This window comes from Ascaphus truei, chromosome 6, assembly GCF_040206685.1.
Source record: "Ascaphus truei isolate aAscTru1 chromosome 6, aAscTru1.hap1, whole genome shotgun sequence".
In the NCBI taxonomy this organism is placed as follows: Eukaryota; Metazoa; Chordata; class Amphibia; order Anura; family Ascaphidae; genus Ascaphus; species Ascaphus truei.
Window position 1 is genome coordinate 91,721,756 of NC_134488.1, and position 22,292 is coordinate 91,744,047.

General features: G+C 46.5%; 1 protein-coding gene across 2 annotated transcripts in view; it reads right to left on the bottom strand.

Moving 5' to 3' along the window:
• Window positions 1–672: 672 nt before the first annotated feature.
• Window positions 673–22,292, bottom strand: part of LOC142496516 (claudin-16-like) — a 47,594-nt gene continuing 25,974 nt past the window's right edge. For both annotated transcript variants that reach the window (XM_075603192.1, XM_075603191.1), the window contains 2 exons: window positions 19,348–19,539; window positions 673–993 (listed from right to left, as the gene is read on the bottom strand). In XM_075603192.1, coding sequence (XP_075459307.1) covers window positions 902–993; window positions 19,348–19,539 — 284 coding nt within the window. In that variant the 3' untranslated portion in view covers window positions 673–901. The remainder of the gene's footprint in view (window positions 994–19,347; window positions 19,540–22,292) is intronic.

A 22,292-nucleotide genomic window follows, 5' to 3' on the forward strand; every position in this document is an offset into this window, starting at 1 on the left:
TCACCAGACCTGACAAGTACTATTTTCCCCTCCAGCTGCAAACAATGATGGTGCGGCTTCCTATTAGCCTGAGATTTGGCAGCCATTTTGTTTCCTCTGGAGGGAGTTTTAAACCAGGTAACTTCAGTAGCAAGTGTCAAAAGAACCAGGGGGTTCCAGACACAGAAACAAAAGCACACTACCGCTCCAGGGGACTCCCCGGTGTCCATCCTGTAACCAAAATGTGGGGTCAAAAGGAGTAATGGGGATAGCTGCTTTAAGGTCTATGCATGTTACATTTACATTTATTTGTATCTTATATGAGCTGGTTAAAAAGAGTGAATGCATTTAGTCAACTGAATCTCAATGTTTAGCGAGGACAATGTTTCGTGCATAGTTGGGGTCAGCATAGCATATATTAACCTTGTAGTATTGGTAGTAAAGGGGTTAAGCATGACATAGTAAGGTATAATCTCTTCTCTTTGAGCTTGTTTGGGAAAGAAGATGTAACTACCATTGCCAATAAAGCCAAATAACATACTTTATATACAAGCCTGCAGTGGAATTGTACAGTGAATACAAGAATGAACAAGTGGTTACTGGACTTTTCATAATAATTAACTAATGTACAGTAAATTCTACTTCTTTCCTGATTTAATATGAGCATATTAATATGAATATTAGATTGCAACCATATTAAACACAAATCCAGTCATTAATCCATCATACAGGACACAATATTAGCCTTCTTCATAACAAGTCTCTATAAAAGACAACTATACAGACAACAACAGATGATATATTTACATTGTCTTGTTTGTATACATGTGGAATAGCACACACACATGGAGTGGATTTTTGTAATTGAAGACGATTGATGCTGTAGTGCAGATTCTCAGATTGTCAGATTTAGGCGGAAGGGTTACACTCTGGAGTCCATGGCATACATTTTACCAGTTGCGGTCCTTCCATATTTATAAATAGACCGCTTATTCCTTGAGGAAGCTCCAATATCTATCAAAAAGATAAGCAAGCATCTAAAGAGAAATTACTGGGAATAGTTAGTAATTCGTGCTTTGTACAGGAGATGTTGGCCTCATGCCCAGATCCACAAAGGTTTGTTAAAGCAGCAGTTCAAGCAATATCCTACATGTGTGTTTTTTTAATAAATCCGTTCTGTACTATGAGAAAATACTTGTAGCATTTAAAAAAATAAAAATACATTTAAAGACATTTTTAATGTTTCTAATGTAGGAAGCATTTCCAAAGTGACAGCCCCTTCCCCTTCTGATAGGCTCTGGTTCTTGAGCCCCACCCTCTCTCTAGCAGTGCACCAATTGTATCTAGTAACTGCCCAGTCAATCATTCCGGGACTATATTGCCTAGAATGCTGTGCAAAAACTGAATTAAATAACCCGGACCAAGCGATCGGTTACAGGAGAACGGATCGATCTGCAGCTTAGCTAATCACTTGTCAGTATGCAGATTGTATTGATGCACATATTGAATGGGGAAAAAATGTATATATTTAAAATAAACGGCAGCTTGAACTGCAGCTTTAACTCAGTGCTTACAATGGCCGTTATCAAAATCATTAATGGCCATTTTCCCCCCTGAGGTAATCACATATCAACAAAGCGAATGACATACAACGGCCATTATCTCATTACCATAAGTTTAACGCCATGTTAAGTTAGCACTGTCTCGTGTTAGCTTCAAATGACCTGACTCACGTTACTGTCGTACCTACAGGTGGCGTTACTCCTATCCAGACCCGAAAATATAAAGAGGGGAGAGACTGAGAGAGTTTATGTTGCCATATACTCCCCCCCCCAAATGCTCCTTTACGTGGAGAGATACCTGTGCACAAAAAGGTGCACACCTGAGACCCCTGTAATACATACAAATTGGGATATACAATGTATTATATAATCGTGTGTTTGGGGAGGTATATAAGTACCTTGGTACTCTAGTAAAATAGTATCTCATGCTCGCTCTATAGAAGTAATGCCACCTGTAGGTATAACCTAAATAACGTGCAGATACACGTTAGCACGCAGTGAAGTGCTCACTAAGGTTAAAGCCGCGTTAAGACAATAACGGACGTGTGGAACTGGGCTATAAAAGTGTGCCGGACGCTGGATGAGTGTTTAAAGATTAACAAACACCAGGATTTTTAAAGTAATGCCCTCCCTATAATTAATGCATTAAGAGTTAAAAAGAAAATGCCTGTCACTCGATTTTGTAGACACCTCATGTCAAAGTACTTTCAAATTCTTAAATATACAGTTTCACCTTTTAAGATCAGAAACGTGCAATGTTCTTTGACATCTGCATCATTAAAACAGATTCGGGCGACTTGGATGTCACCAGGGATGGAAGCCTAAAGAGGGAGCTCCTGGGATGCTCACAAGAATAGTAATAATAATACAAGTTTCCACAAGTTTTTCACAACAAAAAAGGCACAAGAAGCATCACCAAACCCCAGAACCAAACCAAGATGTCAGTAAAGTATAAAAAAAAAACCACAGCAAAGGAATTTATGAGCTTCTTTGGAGGCTCTCGGCGTGCAGCCGACCATGAGGTAGGAGATCGGGGAGCAGACAAAGCATGTGAGCAGGAAGATGAGGCTGGGGAGGGCTACGAGTTCACAAAAGGGTTAATCGAGGAGCTCTTTAAAAAGATAATTTCAGTTGGAACTATGCTCGGCAGTCAAAGAATTTAAAGAAGAAATTGCAGTTTTGAGTCAGCAGACCACAGGCCTAGAGTCCAAAATGGAGGACTCCCTCCAGCTGCAAGCACAAATAGAAGACGAAATTCGGAAACTGAACCATGAAATCAAACTCCTCAAAGAAGCCCAAGAAGCCTAAGAAAATAGGGAGAGGAGACAGAAAGTTAAAATCCGGAATATCCCGGAAACTATTCCTATGGAGGACCTATCTCAACAGACTATTTAAAAACATTGATCCATCACTGGAAGAAAAGATTGAGATGGACAGGGCACATGGTGCCATAGGCCGTAGATCAGAAGACCCCAAGAGATGCAGGGACGTGATCGTCAAGATGCACCACTACACCACAAAAGAAAGAATCATCAGATGCTGCAGGGAAGGAGGGGACATACATTTCGAGAACAACAACCTCCAAATATTCAACGATCTTGCTAAAGAAACAGTGATCAGACGGAGAGACCTAAAACCACTGACCTCCCTCCTGAGAGAGAGGGGAATCAAATACAGATAGGGCTTCCCATTCAAACTAATGGTCATGAAAAACAGCAAACAATTCGTTCTGAGATACGCAGAAGAAATTCCAAAATTCCTACATACCCTCGGGATTACACCACCGCCAGACAGCACAAGTCCAAGGCCATAACAGCAGAAACCAGAGCGGCAAGAAGCCCCACCACGTGCTTCAGAGAGGCAAGCCTCACAGAACCACCGAAGACCCACAAGCAAGGATTAAGAGCCGACACCCCCCTCCCCCTGCTCAGCAGCGCATCCGGACTATCCCTCTCCCCTCGATGCGGGCGCCGGAGCCCTGCTGGGGGATCCGCGACCATCCGAGGTCAAGGGGGGGGGGGAGACAGATGTCCGGTCCGAGGCTGGCCAGGAGTGGAGACAGCATGGCACAGGCACAGTAAAAGTAAAAAATAATGTTTAAAAAAACGGAGGTAGGTACCCTCCTACGTGTTTCGGGCAATCCGCCCTTTATCAAGAACGGATAAAGGGCGGATTGCCCGGAACGCGTAGGAGGGTAAATACCTCCGTTTTTTTAAACTATGGAACAATAAAGTACTTGATATATTTTTATTAGTTTTTGGTGTGGGACCCACTTTGTTCAGGGTTTCGCGTTGGAGTATTTTCCTTTGGATCTCTCTGCATTCTCCTGGCTGCACGCCCACCACGATCTACAGGACTGGGGCAACACGAATTGTGCGTAGTTATTCTTTGTCACGGGAGGATCAGCTTATTACAACTTTTAATTACCAGGATCATTGATTGAGCAAGCAGAGAGATAAAAATAAATTGCGTTTATTCACCTAATGAACGCACACAACAATGTTACACAAAAATACAGTAAAAAGACACACTTACTTTGGAAAACTGGGATGACAAAACTAATCTTTCCTAATTGCAAACACACAGCAAAATATTCCAGGCCACTTTTCATTCCTCTGGCCTCTGGCTGTTGAATATTCTGGTCACTTATCCTCTGAGAAATGTAGACGATTTACTTAAGAGGTGGAACTTCTCCAATGGGACTGAATCTCAGGTGAATCACGCAAGATGGAACTGATGAAACTCTTAGATTGATCTCTTAGAACACTTAGAACTGAAGAATCTGACCTGTGTCAGGGCTTTTCAAACCTCTGGTGTCCAGGTCCCAGAAAACCTACAGCCCAATCAAAAAACCTTAGCAACCGCATAACAACCAATCTAAAACACTCATACAGGGTTTTCCACCCCTGAGCCTTTTCCCCGGGCAGGTGAAATAGTCCCCTCTGCCCCTTCGCCCCCCACGGTGCGAGGCTCCACAACGGCTGGCTGTTTAGCAAGGGGTGTTAGGTTGCCTTATTTCATGCCAGGATATGGGTGCTCTATAATAATTGCAGGGCCCATATGGCCTCACACCTAGGCATCTCTGAGCCCTTTCAAGTATGGCCCCTGGACAGACACACCGGAGCCGAGCCTAGTAACCATCTGTGCCTTCCAGAGTCTATAACTTAGAAAGCCCTACAAATCACTAGCCTCTTTCCTGGCACACATTAGAAACATACTTTTAAACACTGCAAATCTGCTCAGCGTCATAACCTTAGCGTGAGCCCCTTCCTGAACCCCTACTCTAGGCTCAGGATACCTGGGCATGTACAGTATGGGGGTACCTCTGCTATACTGGGGAGCCCCATGCTATACTAAGGACTCTGTGTATACCTGCAGATATCTTTTAACCCCTTCATACCCATTTACCTTGTCTGGAAGATGCTGCAGCAGGGACTCTGGCAGTGAGTCGTAAGAGCGTTTTCAGGGTACAAGGTTGGCGGAGTAATGCCTTTAGCAGTATCAGAGGATATCACTCAATCTCTGTATACAACTTTGGGGTATCCCATAACCCGGAACCCCGCTACATAGACGCATTCTGCAAAGACGTTCTCCACCAAACCCACCCTGAAACTTACAGCCTAGAAATCTCCCGACCCCAGCATCCCCGGAAAGGAAATAAAATCACATCATTCTTAAATGTCGCAAAATCAGTACAGTATACAGTTGCAGTAATACATTTTTGACATCTGGGACCCAGAGCTGACACTCTAAGACCCTAACACACGAGTCAGGGTTAACCAAGTGGGCCTGAACTTTATTACAAGCCCAGTTAACCCCTTCACCGCCACATCTCCCCTACTCAATTGCAGGCTGTGTTACAATCACCTCATCTGGCGGTTTAACTGGCCTGTGTCTTGAGTATATTAGTTTGTGAGGATTGTCCTGGCGGGAAAGTCCATCGGCATTGCCGTGCGCACTGCCTTCCTTATGCTGGATGGTGAAGTCCCACTCCTGCAATGCAAGAGTCCAGCATAGCAACTTGCCCCTCTGACGGAGTACAGCACCGAGAACATAGTCAGAGGCAGTGGTCTGTATCAGGAACATTTTGCTGTAGGTGGGTGCAGCCAGCATGGGTGCACTAGCCACCGTTGCCTCCAGTGCCTGACACGCTGTGTCACAGGCAGAAGACCAGGCTACCAGAACTGAGAGTCGCTTCTGGGTCAAGTCAGTCAAGGGTTTGGCCACGGCGCTGTAATTGGGAACAACCTTCGTGTAGTACCCTGCAGGGCCTGCAACCCCCATCACTTGCCCTATTGCCTTCCCCCCTTCTGGTTCTGGCTTTGCGTGCCCTCCACCCACTCTGTGCCCCAGATACAGTACCTCTGCCATACCCCCTACACACTTTGTTGGCTTCAGTGTCAGCCCTGCCTCCCTGATCCTCTGCAGCACTGCACCCTTCTCAGGAATCAGGACTACCAGACAAGCCCAAGGGCTCTGAGAGGGTACAAGTACCCCTAGGGCCAGCATCTCTTTCACTTCCCTCTCTATATTCCCTTTTACCTTTGCTGATACCATATAGGCATGCTTACGCAGAAGTCTCTGATCACCAGTCTCCACTGGATGATCTGGGGTATGTGTTCTGCCCAGCTTACCCAGGAACAGAACCCTATGCTGCTCTAACATAGCCTTGACTTGCACATGCTGCTGTGCACTTAGCTGGGACCCTATTCCTACCCGCTCCCCTGTGCCCCCCTGCCTAGATTCCCCTACGAGGTCAGGCAGAGCATTGCTTGCCAGGTCCCCCATCAGTGTGCTACAAATAGCCAGCACTGATGCCACACTCTGCTGGAAATACTCCTTACCCATGTTAACATGATAAGCCCTATTTCTCTCTGTCTCACCATCTTCCTGTACACCATAAGTGTACTCATTAATTTTCCTGAAAACCGGGTACGGTCCAGACCAGACAGCCTTTAATTTGTTCTGCGGAGTGGGCTGCAGAACAAGTCCCTGCTGACCTGGAATGAATGAGCTGCTAGGGGCATTGTAATCACACCAAGGGTATCATGCAGTAAGCAGCGAAAAATGCATTAGCCAGTTTAGCAATTAGGCATGTTTTTGGCGTGTTAAACTGGCTGTATGCTGTAAGGGGCGAATCCCTGGCGAATGAATGCGCCACCACCATTTGATGAAATGGCGTGTAACCGGTGGCGGGACGGCTGCCTGGCGAGAAACTGCCGAGAAGCCGTCCCCTGCCGAGTTGTGTTTGCAGCAGAGAGAGATCCGCTGCTCTCTCGGCGCAAACATCAGCACAATAAAAATTATTTTTTAAACCATTTTTATTCATAGTGTACATGTGCAGGGGTCTCCGGAGCTGAACCGCATTGGTTTCAGGTTCGGGGACCCCCTGCTTCCCGAGATACAGGCCCCTTTATGAGGTGACGGCTGCCTGGCGAGAAACTGCCGAGAAGCCGTCCCCTGCCGAGTTGTGTTTGCAGCAGAGAGAGATCCGCTGCTCTCTCGGCGCAAACATCAGCACAATAAAAATTATTTTTTAAACCATTTTTATTCATGGTGTACATGTGCAGGGGGTCTCCGGAGCTGAACCGCATTGGTTTCAGGTTCGGGGACCCCCTACTTCCCGAGATATAGGCTCCTTTATGAGGTGCCGGTATCCCTCTGCATTTAAAGCTCCCGATCACGTGACCGCGGAATGTAAACAAAGCAGAGGGATACCGGCACCCCATAAAGGGGTCTGTATCTCGGGAAGCAGGGGGTCCCCGGACCTAAAACCAAAGCGGTTCAGCTCCGGAGACCCTCTGCACATCTACACTATGAATAAAACACACATATCAATAAAGACTCGTTCTTTACCTTAGCGGGTATCTGCTATGGTAGCGAAGCAGCATGAATATTTATTTAATAATACTGTACAGTGAGCAGGGGGTCCCCCGAGCTGAACCGCATCACTTTGTGGACCAGGGACCCCCTGCTTCCCGAGTTGCAGGCCCCGGTATGTGTGATCGGATGGGCAGTGTCGCCGCCATGTTTATAGCGTCCCATACGCTACATGCCCGCAATAAACATGGCGTCCACACTGTAACCGATGCCCCAAACCGGGGCCTGTAACTCGGGAAGCAGGGGGTCTCTGAGCCACAAATCAATGCGGTTCAGCTCAGGGGACCCCCTGCTCCCGCACAATATTATTAAAATACATTAATGCTGCTTCATTACCATAGCGGATAGCCGCTAAGGCAATGAAGGGATTAACGCATAATAGCATGTTTATTGGGGACAAATGCCCCCAATAAATATAGCAGCAATACACAACATACAATACAGTAATGGGCAACATTACTATTATCCACAAATGGATAATAGTGCAGGTGTCCATTTAAAATACATACAGAACAATAAAGACATTAAATACATATAGCACTCACCCATGTGCGGCTGCCACGATGAAGGCCATCCTCATCTTCATCCTGCCCATGCCCCATCCGCTTCTGCAAAACAGACACAAGAATAAAAACATCCAATGTAATGTCCCCTAACCCCTTAATCACCATAGCGGTTATTAACCGCTACAGTCATTAAGGGGTTAACCCACCATCACCCATATACCCTCCCCCACTAGCCCCCCCCACCCCCTGAGGCCTAACCACCCTCACCCACTACCCACAGGGGAGTCCTACCACATACCCTTGGGGCCAAAAACTCCGTCCCCCCAGCACATACAGTACAATAATGTGCCAAATAACTATTATCCACATAGGGATAATACATTATTTGGCCATTATTAAACACATTAAATACCGTAGTAAAATAAAGAAAATTCTACTAACCTCATCAATAAGAAGGCCCGGTCGCCAGCATCATCCTTGTGGTCCGTTGCCAAAATAATAAATAGCCAATACATTGCAATGCCATTCACCTTCCAATGAACCCCTTAATCACCTTATCGGGTACTAACCTCAAAGGTAATTAAGGGGTGAAGCCATCCTGCAATGGCAACACACTTATACATAACATCCTCAATGAATTAAAAAGCAATTTCCTAAACAAATCTCATGTAATCATTCAATCTAAAGCCTCAAATGCCACTTAAAACATTGCATTTACAGTGTATACATGTAGCATAAAATGTAAGCTACATGTACACGCTGCAAATCAATGTTAACAATACAGTAATCCAACTAAAATAGCATGACATCACAAGAAGTATACTATGTCATCCAATAAAGTCACCATCAATGAATTAACAGACATGAATTACATACCTAAACAATTAAAATACCATCCATACCAATTACACAATTAACTATAGCTATCGTTACAGAGAACAAGTTAGCATCATACAAAAAATGACACCAAAAATTACAATATACTAAAGCAACCCTCACCATAACCTACAGTACAGCATAGAAGCCCAAAAATTACATCTCTCTAATTAAAAAATACATTTAGCACACATCTATGCATAGCAGCATAGCCACAATAATTTACAATACAGTAAATCAAGCTTTTACAACACTATCATTTCTTACCCTGTATGTATATATCTCTCTAGACATACATACATACATACATACATACAGTGGCAAGAAATGATATGCATAAAAAAAAATAAACACATGAAAAAGCAAAAAAAAACACAGTTACATTAAATACATTTCTTTAGTTCACTTACCATTACTTGACCCCACCGACTCCCATTGATCAGCTTACTCACGAACCAATCCACGAACAGGAACCCATAAAATAATAAACCATAAAATAATAAACATTAAAATAATAAAACACGGCAATCCAGGGGTCTTCTAGTTGTAATCCATCTTCATCTGTATTCTTCTTTCTTCTACCTTCTTCCGGGGTCTTCTTCCTGTCTGCTGCCACGCCCTGGTCTTCTTTCTTCAGTAGGTCCTTCCTCCTCGGTGTCTGGCTTCAAAATGAGACGACATAGGCTTTTAAAGGCCTATGACGTCACATTTTCGTCATATGGTTCCCACGGCCCTGATTGGGCCGTGAAAACCATGTGTTTTGGCCGATGTAAAAAAAATGATGACGTCACTTAAAGGCAATGAAAGCACAGCCAATCAGATTGGCTTTGCTTCAATTGCCTTTAAGATGACGTCATGAAAAGAAACATGGCCGGCCTCACATGGTACGGCAGCCAATCAGAGCGTGGGAACTCCATCCCAACTCTGATTGGCTCTAGTAGACCATGTGACAGAGGCTTGGGGAAGAACGGATATGACGTCATTGAAAGCCTGTCACATGGTACTTGAACCAATCAGAGTAGGGATAGACTTCCCACGCTCTGATTGGCTACCGTACCATGTGAGGGCGGCCATGTTTCTTTTCATGACGTCATCTTAAAGGCAATTGAAGCAAAGCCACTCTGATTGGCTGTGCTTTCTTTGCCTTTAAGTGACGTCATCATTTTTTTTACATTGGCCAAAACACATGGTTTTCACGGCCCAATCAGGGCCGTGGGAACCATATGACGAAAATGTGATGTCATAGGCCTTTAAAAGCCTATGTCGTCTTATTTTGAAGCCAGACACCGAGGAGGAAGGACCTCCTACTGAAGAAAGAAGACCAGGGCGTGGCAGCAGACGGGAAGAAGACCCCGGAAGAAGGTAGAAGAAAGAAGAATACAGATGAAGATGGATTACAACTAGAAGACCCCTGGATTGCCGTGTTTTATTATTTTAATGTTTATTATTTTATGGTTTATTATTTTATGGGTTCCTGTTTGTGGATTGGTTCGTGAGTAAGCTGATCAACGGGAGTCGGTGGGGTCAAGTAATGGTAAGTGAACTAAAGAAATGTATTTAATGTAACTGTGTTTTTTTTTGCTTTTTCATGTGTTTATTTTTTTTTATGCATATCATTTCTTGCCACTGTATGTATGTATGTATGTCTAGAGAGATATATACATACAGGGTAAGAAATGATAGTGTTGTAAAAGCTTGATTTACTGTATTGTAAATGATTGTGGTTATGCTGCTATGCATAGATGTGTGCTAAATGTATTTTATAATTAGAGAGATGTAAAGTTTGGGCTTCTATGCTGTACTGTAGGTAATGGAGAGGCTTGCTTTAGTATATTATAATTGTTGGTGTCCTATTTTGTATGATGTGAACTTGTTCTCTGTAACGATAGCTATAGTTAATTGTGTAATTGGTATGGATGGTATTTTAATTGTTTAGGGATGTAATTCATGTCTGTTAATTCATTGATGGTGACTTTATTGGATGACATAGTATACTTCTTGTGATGTCATGCTATTTTAGTTGGATTATTGTATTGTTAACATTGATTTGCAGCGTGTACATGTAGCTTACATTTTATGCTACATGTATACACTGTAAATGCAATGTTTTAAGTGGCATTTGAGGCTTTAGATTGAATGATTACATGAGATTTGTTTAGGAAATTGCTTTTTAATTCATTGAGGATGTTATGCATAAGTGTGTTGCCATTGCAGGATGGCTTCACCCCTTAATAACCTTTGAGGTTAGTACCCGATAAGGTGATTAAGGGGTTCATTGGTATGTGAATGGCATTGCAATGTATTGGCTATTTATTATTTTGGCAACGGACCACAAGGATGATGCTGGCGACGGGGCCTTCTTATTGATGAGGTTAGTAGAATTTTCTTTATTTTACTACGGTATTTAATGTGTTTAATAATGGCCAAATAATGTATTATCCCTATGTGGATAATAGTTATTTGGCACATTATTGTACTGTATGTGCTGGGAGGACGGGGTTTTTGGCCCCAAGGGTATGTGGTAGGACTCCCCTGTGGGTAGTGGGTGAGGGTGGTTAGACCTCAGGGGGTGGGGGGTTAGTGGGGGAGGGTATGTGGGTTATGGTGGGTTAACCCCTTAATGACTGTAGCGGTTAATAACCGCTATGGTGATTAAGGGGTTAGGGGACATTAAATTGGATGTTTTTATTCTTGTGTCTGTTTTGCAGAAACGGATGGGGCATGGGCAGGATGAAGATGAGGATGGCCTTCATCGTGGCAGCTGCACATAGGTGAGTGCTATATGTATTTAATGTCTTTATTGTTCTGTATGTATTTTAAATGGACAACTGCACTACTATCCATTTGTGGATAATAGTCATTGTGCCCATTACTGTTTTGTATGTTAGGGGGGTATAGGTGTTGTTGGGGTCATATATATATATTTATATATATATTTATTTAGTTAGTGTGGGGCTGTTGTGTGTGTTTTCTTTTTATTGTGGGTAGTGGGGGTGGGTGAAGGGGGTATTATCCCCAACGGTGGTTGTTTAGGGCTTGCGGGTGGGTAGCGGGAGGCCTTAATCCCTTCATGACCGTAGCGGTATAAACCGCTGCGGCCGTGAAGGGGTTGAGTGCACTCACAACCCCCCCGCAAGCCCTAAACAAAGGGCCAAATACCCCCTTCACCCACCCCCGCTACCCACAATAAAGCTGGCACGGCTGTTTAACCCCTTCATTACCCTAGCGGTTAACCGCTAGGGTAATGAAGTGGCCTTTAAATGCCTTTTTCCTGCCTCGGATGCATGCCGGGGGGGTCCGGTGCTGATATTAATGGTATCAGCTCCGGAGACCCCCGGCATCAATCCCAGCCAGGAAAAAGGCCTGAATTTTTTCTAAGTGCCGATCCGCCGCTCATCCGCTGCCTCTCAGCAGCAACTTGCCATCTTTTTCTTGCGTGGCTGATCCGCCAGCAAAACGCCATTCTAGAGAGGCGAATAGCTCCACTTAGCTACTCGCCTCTACTAGAATACAGCGTGGCGGAAAAAGTTGGATTTTTAGGCGGAAAGTGCATTCTCGCCTCGCCACCGGCGGAAAAAAAAACGCCAGCTTTTTTTTTGAATCTCGCCACTTTCTCGCCCCTTACTGAATACGGATAGGCTTTTTTGGCGGGAAAGTGGCGAGAAGTGCCTTTCCGCCGCTTACTGCATGATACCCCAAGTCTGCTGCTTGGTCTGAATCTCCCTGAGATCAGCCTGTGCCAACCCCATAAGCATTTCTAACTGGTCTCTGAGAGCTGCCACAGACTGTCGCACAGACGCATCAGTCTGGGTAATGTTCCCCTTCCACCCCTCACAGAGTAAGTCAGGAGGTTCCCGGACCCTGCGGCCATATAGCAGCTTGAAGGGAGAGACCCTGGTAGATTCTGGCAGTACCTCTCGGTATGCAAACAGCAAGTGCTGTAAGTGAATCTCCCACTCTGTTCCTTCAATCCCTATACCTGCCTGAAGCAACTGCTTCAGGGTCCCATTGAACCTCTCACATAAACCGTTTGTCTGGGGTTAATAAGGGATGGTGTGCTGGTGCTTTACCCCGCACACAACCCAGAGACCCTGTAACAATTCCCGCCTGAATTGTGACATTTGATCAGTTACAATCTCACTAGGGCAACCTACTCTAGGAAAAATCTCTAACAATGCTTCTGCCCCTGCCCTCGCATTGATGGTGGCAAGTGTCACAGCCTCAGGATCCTGGGTAGACAAATCTACCCCCATGAGCATGTAACACTGGTCAGACCAACTGTGGATCATGAGGGGTCCCACTATGTCTATAGCTACCCCTTGGTAAGGTTCCCCTATTACCTGTAACGGGTTCAGGGCTGGCCTCGCATGATCACCCGCCTTACCTACCTGCAGCCAGGCATCCCTTGCGTGGCACAACTCTGCCACAGCCCCTGATGCCCGCAGCCCGTAGCAAGGCTGCAACAGCTGAGCTCTCTTGCGAGTGGCCCCCTGATGCTCTGCTAGTGGTATGAAATGGACCCCGTGTAACAACGGTTGCCTACACTCCCTCTGTACCTCTAGCTGTCTTCTACCAGTCCAAACCCTATCTAAACTGGTAGTCCCCGGCTCTGCACACAAGAGCCCGCGGTGCCAGGAGTCCCGGTCTGACCCACTGGCCGAGTCAGACTCGGACACCTGGAGCCTCTTACGCTCCTCTCTGGGCTCAGACTGCACCACACCCCTAAACTGTGTCTTTAATTCTGGCCCCCCACACTTAGTCTCAAAGTCAGAGAACCCAGGAACATGTAAAGGGCAAGGTAAGTCAGTATACTGTCGCGACTCAGTCTGGCTTACCTGTCTGGTCTCCGCAGAGACCCTTGGAACTGTTGGTCCCAAATGCAGGGGGACGGCGAATACTTCAGGTGCAACTCCTGATCGCTGGCTCCTTGTAATCGTTGCAACAAGAGCCAGGTCTGCCGTAAACACGCATGTAATATGTCCCAGGTCATTGTCAAGGCGGACCTCAGCATCTAACCCGGGCATTACCCCCTCCTCCCTTATGCCACGCCTGGAACCCCAATCACAAAAGACCCAGGCAACCGGTGTGAGCCGCAGCCCATCACCTGGCAGGAGCATCTGCACCCTCGGTCCGGGGAGCAGATCCTCTGGTCTCGCCATATCAGGTCGGACCAGAGTAACAGTGACACTGGAGTCACGCAAGCCAGCTGCTTGGCAAACTCCCATGGTCACTTGGCACAACAGTGCACGCTGGACATCGCTGGGTGGCACCTGGACTGGTGCAAACTGATGTCCCTCCATCTCTGCTGCTGTTTCCTGGGCGTCAAGCGCAGATCTCTCCATGGACATCCCTCTGTGGGTTGATTCCACGGCTGGACTTGACTCCTCTGTGTGTGCCAGCCGCACACGGGCGACCGGCCTCGCAGCTTGAGAACGTTGCCCCTGATGGGGTACACTGGACCTTCCCTGGTCCTGACAGATTGGGTTTGACTGACCAATCTGGTGGGGCTGAGAGCACCCCCTCCCCGGGATAACCTCTGCAACTTTGGGTGCACTTCCAATGACTGCAGACTGTAGAATCCTTTGAGGTGTGCTTTTGGCTGCCCTGGCCAGTGTGGCCAAGTCCTGGGCAGCCCTCCGTCCCCACAGGGCGAGCAGAGCGGCAATTCCGGGCGTAGAGAGACCGCTAGCCATTGGGGCTACCGCGGTTGCACTCTCTATCAGTGGCCCCCCAACAGTGTCCATGTGGTGAACCGCTCCCTCCCCTTGTTCTTTCATGCTCACCAGTGCTGAATTAACCTCTTGCATCCTGGCTGTCCCGGTGGGCTCTGCAACTGCAGATGAGCTGGGGGCTACCCGGGTCCATGTGACCCCTGTCTGGGTAACCTTTCTCCTCCATGTGGCAAAACGTGCGGCAAGTCCTGGGGTGCCAATTCCCTCCCCATGTCTTTCTGTCTCTACCAGGGCTGGCTTAACCTCCTGTTCCCTGGTTTGCTGAGAGACTGTTGCCACTGCAGTTGTGAGTGTCCACTCCTCTTGTGAAGCTGTAACTGCTTTGTGGGACTCCAAGTCGTCCAGCTGTGTCTCTGACTGACCGTCTCTCGGTAAACTGCAGCTTTTACACTGGGTAACAATCCTGGTGCATTGCTTGTCCATTTCGCCCGCAGGCACTAAGATAAGTGACAGGGAGAACCTGCGCTTTTTTCTGCTTTGTGTAACGTGTGTACGCTTTCTCTTGCTTTGGGAGCTCGCAATCTTAGAGTTTCCCCCTATGTTATAAGATCCCGCAGATTTTATAACATAGGCTCAATCTATCCCACACACAGCCACCATTAAATAAAGCTTGTCACGGGAGGAGCAGCTTATTACAACTTTTAATTACCGGGATTATTGATTGAGCAAGCAGAGAGATAAAAATAAATTGCGTTTATTCACCTAATGAACGCACACAACAATGTTACACAAAAATACAGTAAAAAGACACACTTACTTTGGAAAACTGGGATGACAAAACTAATCTTTCCTAATTGCAAACACACAGCAAAATATTGCAGGCCACTTTTCATTCCTCTGGCCTCTGGCTGTTGAATATTCCGGTCACTTATCCTCTGAGAAATGTAGACGATTTACTCAAGAGGTGGAACTTCTCCAATGGGACTGAATCTCAGGTGAATCACGCAAGATGGAACTGATGAAACTCTTAGATGGATCTCTTAGAACACTTAGAACTGAAGAATCTGACCTGTGTCAGGGCTTTTCAAACCTCTGGTGTCCAGGTCCCAGAAAACCTGCAGTCCAATCAAAAAACCTTAGCAACCGCATAACGACCAATCTAAAACACTCATACAGGGTTTCACACCCCTGAGCCTTTTCCCCGGGCAGGTGAAATAGCCCCCTCTGCCCCTTTGCCCCCCACGGTGCGAGGCTCCACAGCGGCTGGCTGTTTAGCAAGGGGTGTTAGGTTGCCTTATTTCATGCCAGGATATGGGTGCTCTATAATATTTGCAGGGCCCATATGGCCTCACACCTAGGCATCTCTGAGCCCTTTCAAGTATGGCCCCTGGACAGACACACCGGAGCCAAACCTAGTAACCATCTGTGCCTTCCAGAGTCTATAACTTAGAAAGCCCTACAAATCACTAGCCTCTTTCCTGGCACACATTAGAAACATACTTTTAAACACTGCAAATCTGCTCAGCGTCATAACCTTAGCGTGAGCACCTTCCTGAACCCCTACTCTAGGCTCAGGATACCTGGGCATGTACAGTATGGGGGTACCTCTGCTATACTGGGGAGTCCCATGCTATACTAAGGACTCTGTGTATACCTGCTGATATTTTTTAACCCCTTCATACCCATTTACCTTGTCTGGAAGATGCTGCAGCAGGAACTCTGGCAGTGAGTCGTAAGAGCGTTTTCAGGGTACAAGGTTGGCGGAGTAATGCGCTTAGCAGTATCAGAGGATATCACTCAATCTCCGTATACAACTTTTGGGGTATCCCACAACCCGGAACCCCGCTACATAGACGCATTCTGCAAAGACGTTCTGCACCAAACCCACCCTGAAACTTACAGCCTAGAAATCTCCCGATCCCAGCATCCCCGGAAAGGAAATAAAATCACATCATTCTTTAATGTCGCAAAATCAGTATACAGTTGCAGTAATACATTTTTGACATCTGGGTCCCAGAGCTGAAACTCTAAGACCCTAACACATGAGTCAGGGTTAACCAAGTGGGCCTGAACTTTTTTTACAAGCCCAGTTAACCCCTTCACCGCCACATTCTTCTTTTTCTACCTACCTCTGGACTCTCCCAATGAGGCTGTAGGTTTTCTTCATATTTCAGCCTTCAGCCTTCAGGGTTAGAGTTCTTGAAAATGGTATATGCAATATAATGAATACATACCTCACTAGCCCCAGTACCTATTTTCTACATTATCACTCAAAAGATTTATATCAGGATTGGACTTATATGTTGGAGCGCATATCACTAATTGACTCTAATGGTGGCCAGACTGGAGCTAAAAAAGATACAACTGGAGGAAGTAGAGAAAGCATTAAAATGGTCCAACCAACAATATTATGATAAAGGGAATAAAGCAGACAGGATCCTGGCCAACAAGCTCAGATGCATAAAAAACAAAACACAAATCCCTGCTATCAAATATAAAAACAGGTCAACCACATATGACAAACAAGAAATTGCCTGCGATTTCACTAGGTTCTACGCTGACCTATATGACCTAAACTGGTCAGAAGGGCTCTCCCACCTCTCACTCTGAGACCATATCAAAATACCTAGACTCCTGTAATCTCCCGCAGATAACCGAAATAGAAAGAACAAACCTAAACAGCAAAATAACACAACTCAAAATAGTAAAAGTGATAAAGGACCTTAAATCAGGCAAATCACCAGGACCAGACAGCCTTTCAAACATATATTACAAAATAATTTCTCCCGCACCTCACCCCATACCTACTTGAGATGAATAACTCATTTCTAGAAGGCAAACTGATCTCAGAGAACATGACTACAGCTAATATAGCGATCATTCATAAACCAGGTCGAGACCCCCTCCAAGGTGGCAGTTACCGTCCTATATCTCTTTTAAACTCAGACATTAAAATATACATATATCAACACAAGGGAGGGTTAAGGTGAGCGGCAATACCCCTTGTTTCATTAAAATATACAGCAAGATCCTAGCCAATAGGTTAAACACAATATTACCAAGGCTTATCAACATAGATCAGGTGGGCTTTGTATCAGGACGACAGGCTTCGGACAATACAAGAAAAATAATCAATATCATAGAGCATGTCCACTCCACTAAAACAAAGACAATCCTACTAGGCCTCGACGCAACGAAGATGTTCGACAGAATAAAGTGGACATTCCTGGACAAGATCACCCAGTCCTTTGGTTTCTCAGGACCATTCCTAGAAAGGGTCAGAGCCCTCTATCACTTCCTTAGAGCCCTAGTTAAATTACCAAGTAATAAACTAGAGACAATAAATATTAAGAATGGCACAAGGCAGCGCTGCCCCCTATCCCCCCTCCTCTTTACCCTATCAATCAAGCCTCTGGCCTCAAAGATCAAAACGCACACAGATATTCAAGGAATAAACATAGACGACAAGAATTACAAGATATCGCTGTTAGCAGATGATGTCATCCTAACCTTACCCAACCCACGGATCTCTCTACCAAATCTGCTGAAGTTGCTAGAGGAATTTGGTGGGCTATCAAGATACAAAATCAACAAGGACAAATCGGAAGCCTTGAGCCTGTCCCTCCCGGATCCTGAGATCCAACTTCTACAAAAAAAATTCAAGTTTAAATGGCGACCAATTCATATTAAATATCTGGGGGTCAACATCACTAGAAACTACAAATCGCTCTACAAAAACAACAACCCCACATTATTTGACAACATTAAAAAGGACCTACTGAAGTGGAGCAAGCATCAGATATCATGGATATGTAGGATAATCTCCATAAAAATGAATATCCTCCCCAGACTGCTGTATTACCTCCAGACCCTTGCAATTCATGTACCAAGAGAGGAACTAAGAGCCCCACAAAACCAAATCTTCCAATTCATCTGGCAAGGGAAAAGACCAAGGGTGGCTAGGTCAGTGCTGATGGCCTCCAGATTGAGGGGTGGCATGGAGGTCCCGGATATACTTCGATACTTCCATGCAGCACAACTATGTCAAATAGTCATCTGGGATGCTGACCCAGACCAGTTCTGCTGGGTAGCAATCGAATCGGGCTACTCAGAGGATTGCCCGTTACCAATATCGCTCTGGACGAAAGGGAAAAAAGATCAGGGACATAAAAAGCCAGAACTGGGACCTTTAAAATTCACAATGAATATCTTGGCTAAAACAAAAACTAAATTAAACTCATGTCAAACACATCCCAGATCACCCCCCTCTTTGATAACCCAAACTTCCCACCAGGGATAAGCTCAAGCCATTTCGACCAGTTTAAGAATAAAAATATTAAAAGGATAGGAGACTTACTTCACAAGGGGAAACCCCTAAATCTCCAAGAGCTTAGGAGTTGCCCAGGGAGCCAAACCAAACAGGACAAGATGGTTGGTACCCCCCCCCCACCTCCACTCCTTACCCTCCTACCCTTACCCCACCCCCACTTAATTTTATCTTTTGCTGTTTCTTTCTTCTATCCTCTTCTCTTTTCCTTTTAATTTTTATATTAAAATCGGATGTATAAATCTAAAATCAGTTTGAGTTTAACGGATCCCCCATGTAATAACTGTATGTATTTACAATTGTTTGAAAACCCATTAAAAAATATCAGATTCGGGCACGAGGGCACCTTTCAGCCCATTGAAGTGTCTTATGGTAGAAGACTGTTTAGCAAGTATGGGCCATTATGCTTTTGGGACACATTATACAAGAGATCACAGTTTAGCAAAGTGACTAAATGTATTTGAATACATAGTAAATATTGAAAGCAAATATTAGCTCATATTAGAAAGTACATTTTTGTAGCACTCAGATTTGACATTACTAACCTCTGAAGATATAAAGGCAGCATGTAAGAACTATTGAAGCCAAAAAGCATCCAGTGGAACCAGCCATTCCCAACCAACAAGACCATCCAAACTCATAGTGAATTCCCAGGAACACGTTTTGCAAAACAAGTGTTGCTCTTTCAACATAGACATCTACTGCATACCAGACTGAGCCAATCATTCCTGGAATACCTGGTAAAAACAGAGGACACGCAGAATAAATCATAGGGTAGTTTGGAAATATCCAGGAAGATTACGTTGCCTTGAAAACATTATCTTTATTTAATAAAGAGATTTACTCGGGCCTGCTCATATGCTGGAGGGAGAGGGCCCATGTGCTGGAGGGAGAGGTGGGCCTGCCCATGTGCTGGAGGGAGAGGGCCCATGTGCTGGAGGAAGAGGCAGGCCTGCCCATGTGCTGGAGGGAGAGGTGGGCCTGCCCATGTGCTGGAGGGAGAGGTGGGCCTGCCCATGTGCTGGAGGGAGAGGGCCCATGTGCTGGAGGGAGAGGGGCCTGCCCATGTGCTGGAGGGAGAGGCAGGCCTGCCCATGTGCTGGAGGGAGAGGGCCCATGTGCTGGAGGGAGAGGCGGGCCTGCCCATGTGCTGGAGGGAGCGGCGGGCCTGCCCATGTGCTGGAGGGAGAGGCGGGCCTGCCCATGTGCTGGAGGGAGAGGGCCCATGTGCTGGAGGGAGAGGTGGGCCTGCCCATGTGCTGGAGGGAGAGGCGGGCCTGCCCATGTGCTGGAGGAAGAGGCAGCCTGCCCATGTGCTGGAGGGAGAGGCGGGCCTGCCCATGTGCTGGAGGAAGAGGCAGCCTGCCCATGTGCTGGAGGGAGAGGGGCGGGCCCATGTGCTGGAGGGAGAGGGGCCTGCCCATGTGCTGGAGGGAGAGGCGGCCTGCTAGGGTTGCCAGGTGTCCAGTATTGAACTGGACTGCCCTGTATTTGGACACTCTGTCCAGTAAAAAATAGCGGTAATACTGGGCATGTATTTGTCTGGTATTACCTGTCTGGACATAATTACCTAACTGGCTTGGGGGGCCGTGGGATTTCCCTGAGCAGGGAGAGAGTAGGGTTGTTGCTAGGTGGCTGGGCAGCTTCCTCCATCCTGACTGGCTGCTGCTGGGTAATGTAGCTAATCAGGAGGAGGTGTTAGGAGCCTGGGGATGGGGCCAAGGAGAGGAGGAAACAGCATAGGGCACTGAGAGGGGTGTGTGTGTGTTTCGAGTGCATTGTAGCTTTCACCACTGGGTCCAGTATTTATGGAGAAGCCACCTGGCAACCCTACAGCCTGCCCATGTGCTGGAGGGAGAGGCGGGCCTGCCCATGTGCTGGAGGGAGAGGTGGCCCTGCCCATGTGCTGGAGGGAGAGGTGGGCCTGCCCATGTGCTGGAGGGAGAAGTGGACCTGCCCATGTGCTGGAGGGAGAGGCGGGCCTGCCCATGTGCTGGAGGGAGAAGTGGACCTGCCCATGTGCTGGAGGGAGAGGCGGGCCTGCCCATGTGCTGGAGGGAGAGGTGGCCCTGCCCATGTGCTGGAGGGAGAGGTGGGCCTGCCCATGTGCTGGAGGGAGAAGTGGACCTGCCCATGTGCTGGAGGGAGAGGCGGGCCTGCCCATGTGCTGGAGGGAGAAGTGGACCTGCCCATGTGCTGGAGGGAGAGGCGGGCCTGCCCATGTGCTGGAGGGAGAGGTGGGCCTGCCCATGTGCTGGAGGGAGAGGGCCCATGTGCTGGAGGGAGAGGTGGGCCTGCCCATGTGCTGGAGGGAGAGGTGGGCCTGCCCATGTGCTGGAGGGAGAAATGGGCCTGCCCATGTGCTGGAGGGAGAGGGCCCATGTGCTAGAGGGAGAGGGCCCATGTGCTGGAGGGAGAGGTGGGCCTGCCCATGTGCTGGAGGGGGGGCCCCACCAAGTTGCTAGCATTGCTGAAAGTTAAGCCAAACATTACCTTTATTTAATAAAGAGATTTACTCACCATTTTCTAAGATATTTTGCAAGTCAATGGGACTGTACTGACTAATGAGAAACTTACATCAATACTGTTTTTATGATTTTCAATAATTTCACCAGGGGAGCCCTGGATTTTTTTGGGGGGCGCTGGCGGATGCAGAGGCCCCGCGCCCTTCCCCGAGGCATTTAAATGAAATGCCGGGGGATTGCATGAGGCCTCTGCAACTCACTTACAGGGATTCAGAAGAGTTACTGTGACGCGTCGCCATGGCAACGTGGCATCAATGTGCGCTCTCCTGCACTAAGCTGTCTGTGTGTACACTTTTTTATTGGTTACTTTTTGATAAACCAAATCCTGGGGTGAGCAGGAAATTCCTATAGAAACCCAGAGAAAGACTGTCATCCATTCCACAAGATACAAACAACTATTAAGATTCATATATTGAGCCCATTAAGCACTCACTTTTGGGATAGAACAAGTGCAGCTATATTTATAAGATTTAAGCTAGTCTGCTTTCCTGTTTTGGAGGAGAATATCCAAGGCGTAGGAAAGCCGAGCACAGCAAAGATGGGGCTAAGAGCACAAGTGGAGGCTAAAAAACTATTTATCGGTGGGTGAACCCATGGACGACAGTGTGGGGGATCCTCTGACTCATTTCGCGCTGAACAGCGCTTTGACAAAGAGTGACAGCTTTTCCTTTTTGACAGTAACATGTGATCTAACCCAGCTGGTACTTTAGCAACAACCAATAACAGTCAACCCCGTACGCCAGCGAAATTGGGGTTATACTTTCTTTCCAATAACGTTTTAATTAACATTTAGGGAGTTGTTTTAGAATAAAAAATATTACAATAGTACAGCTCATAAATATGTGAAATCAGTCAGACACATAGCACAGCTTTCTAAAGCACGTTTAATTATTCTTTATGACAACATGTCCATGTTATGCTCATTGCTGTTGTGCTTCCTCTTTCCTTGACCTGTTTGGCGCCAT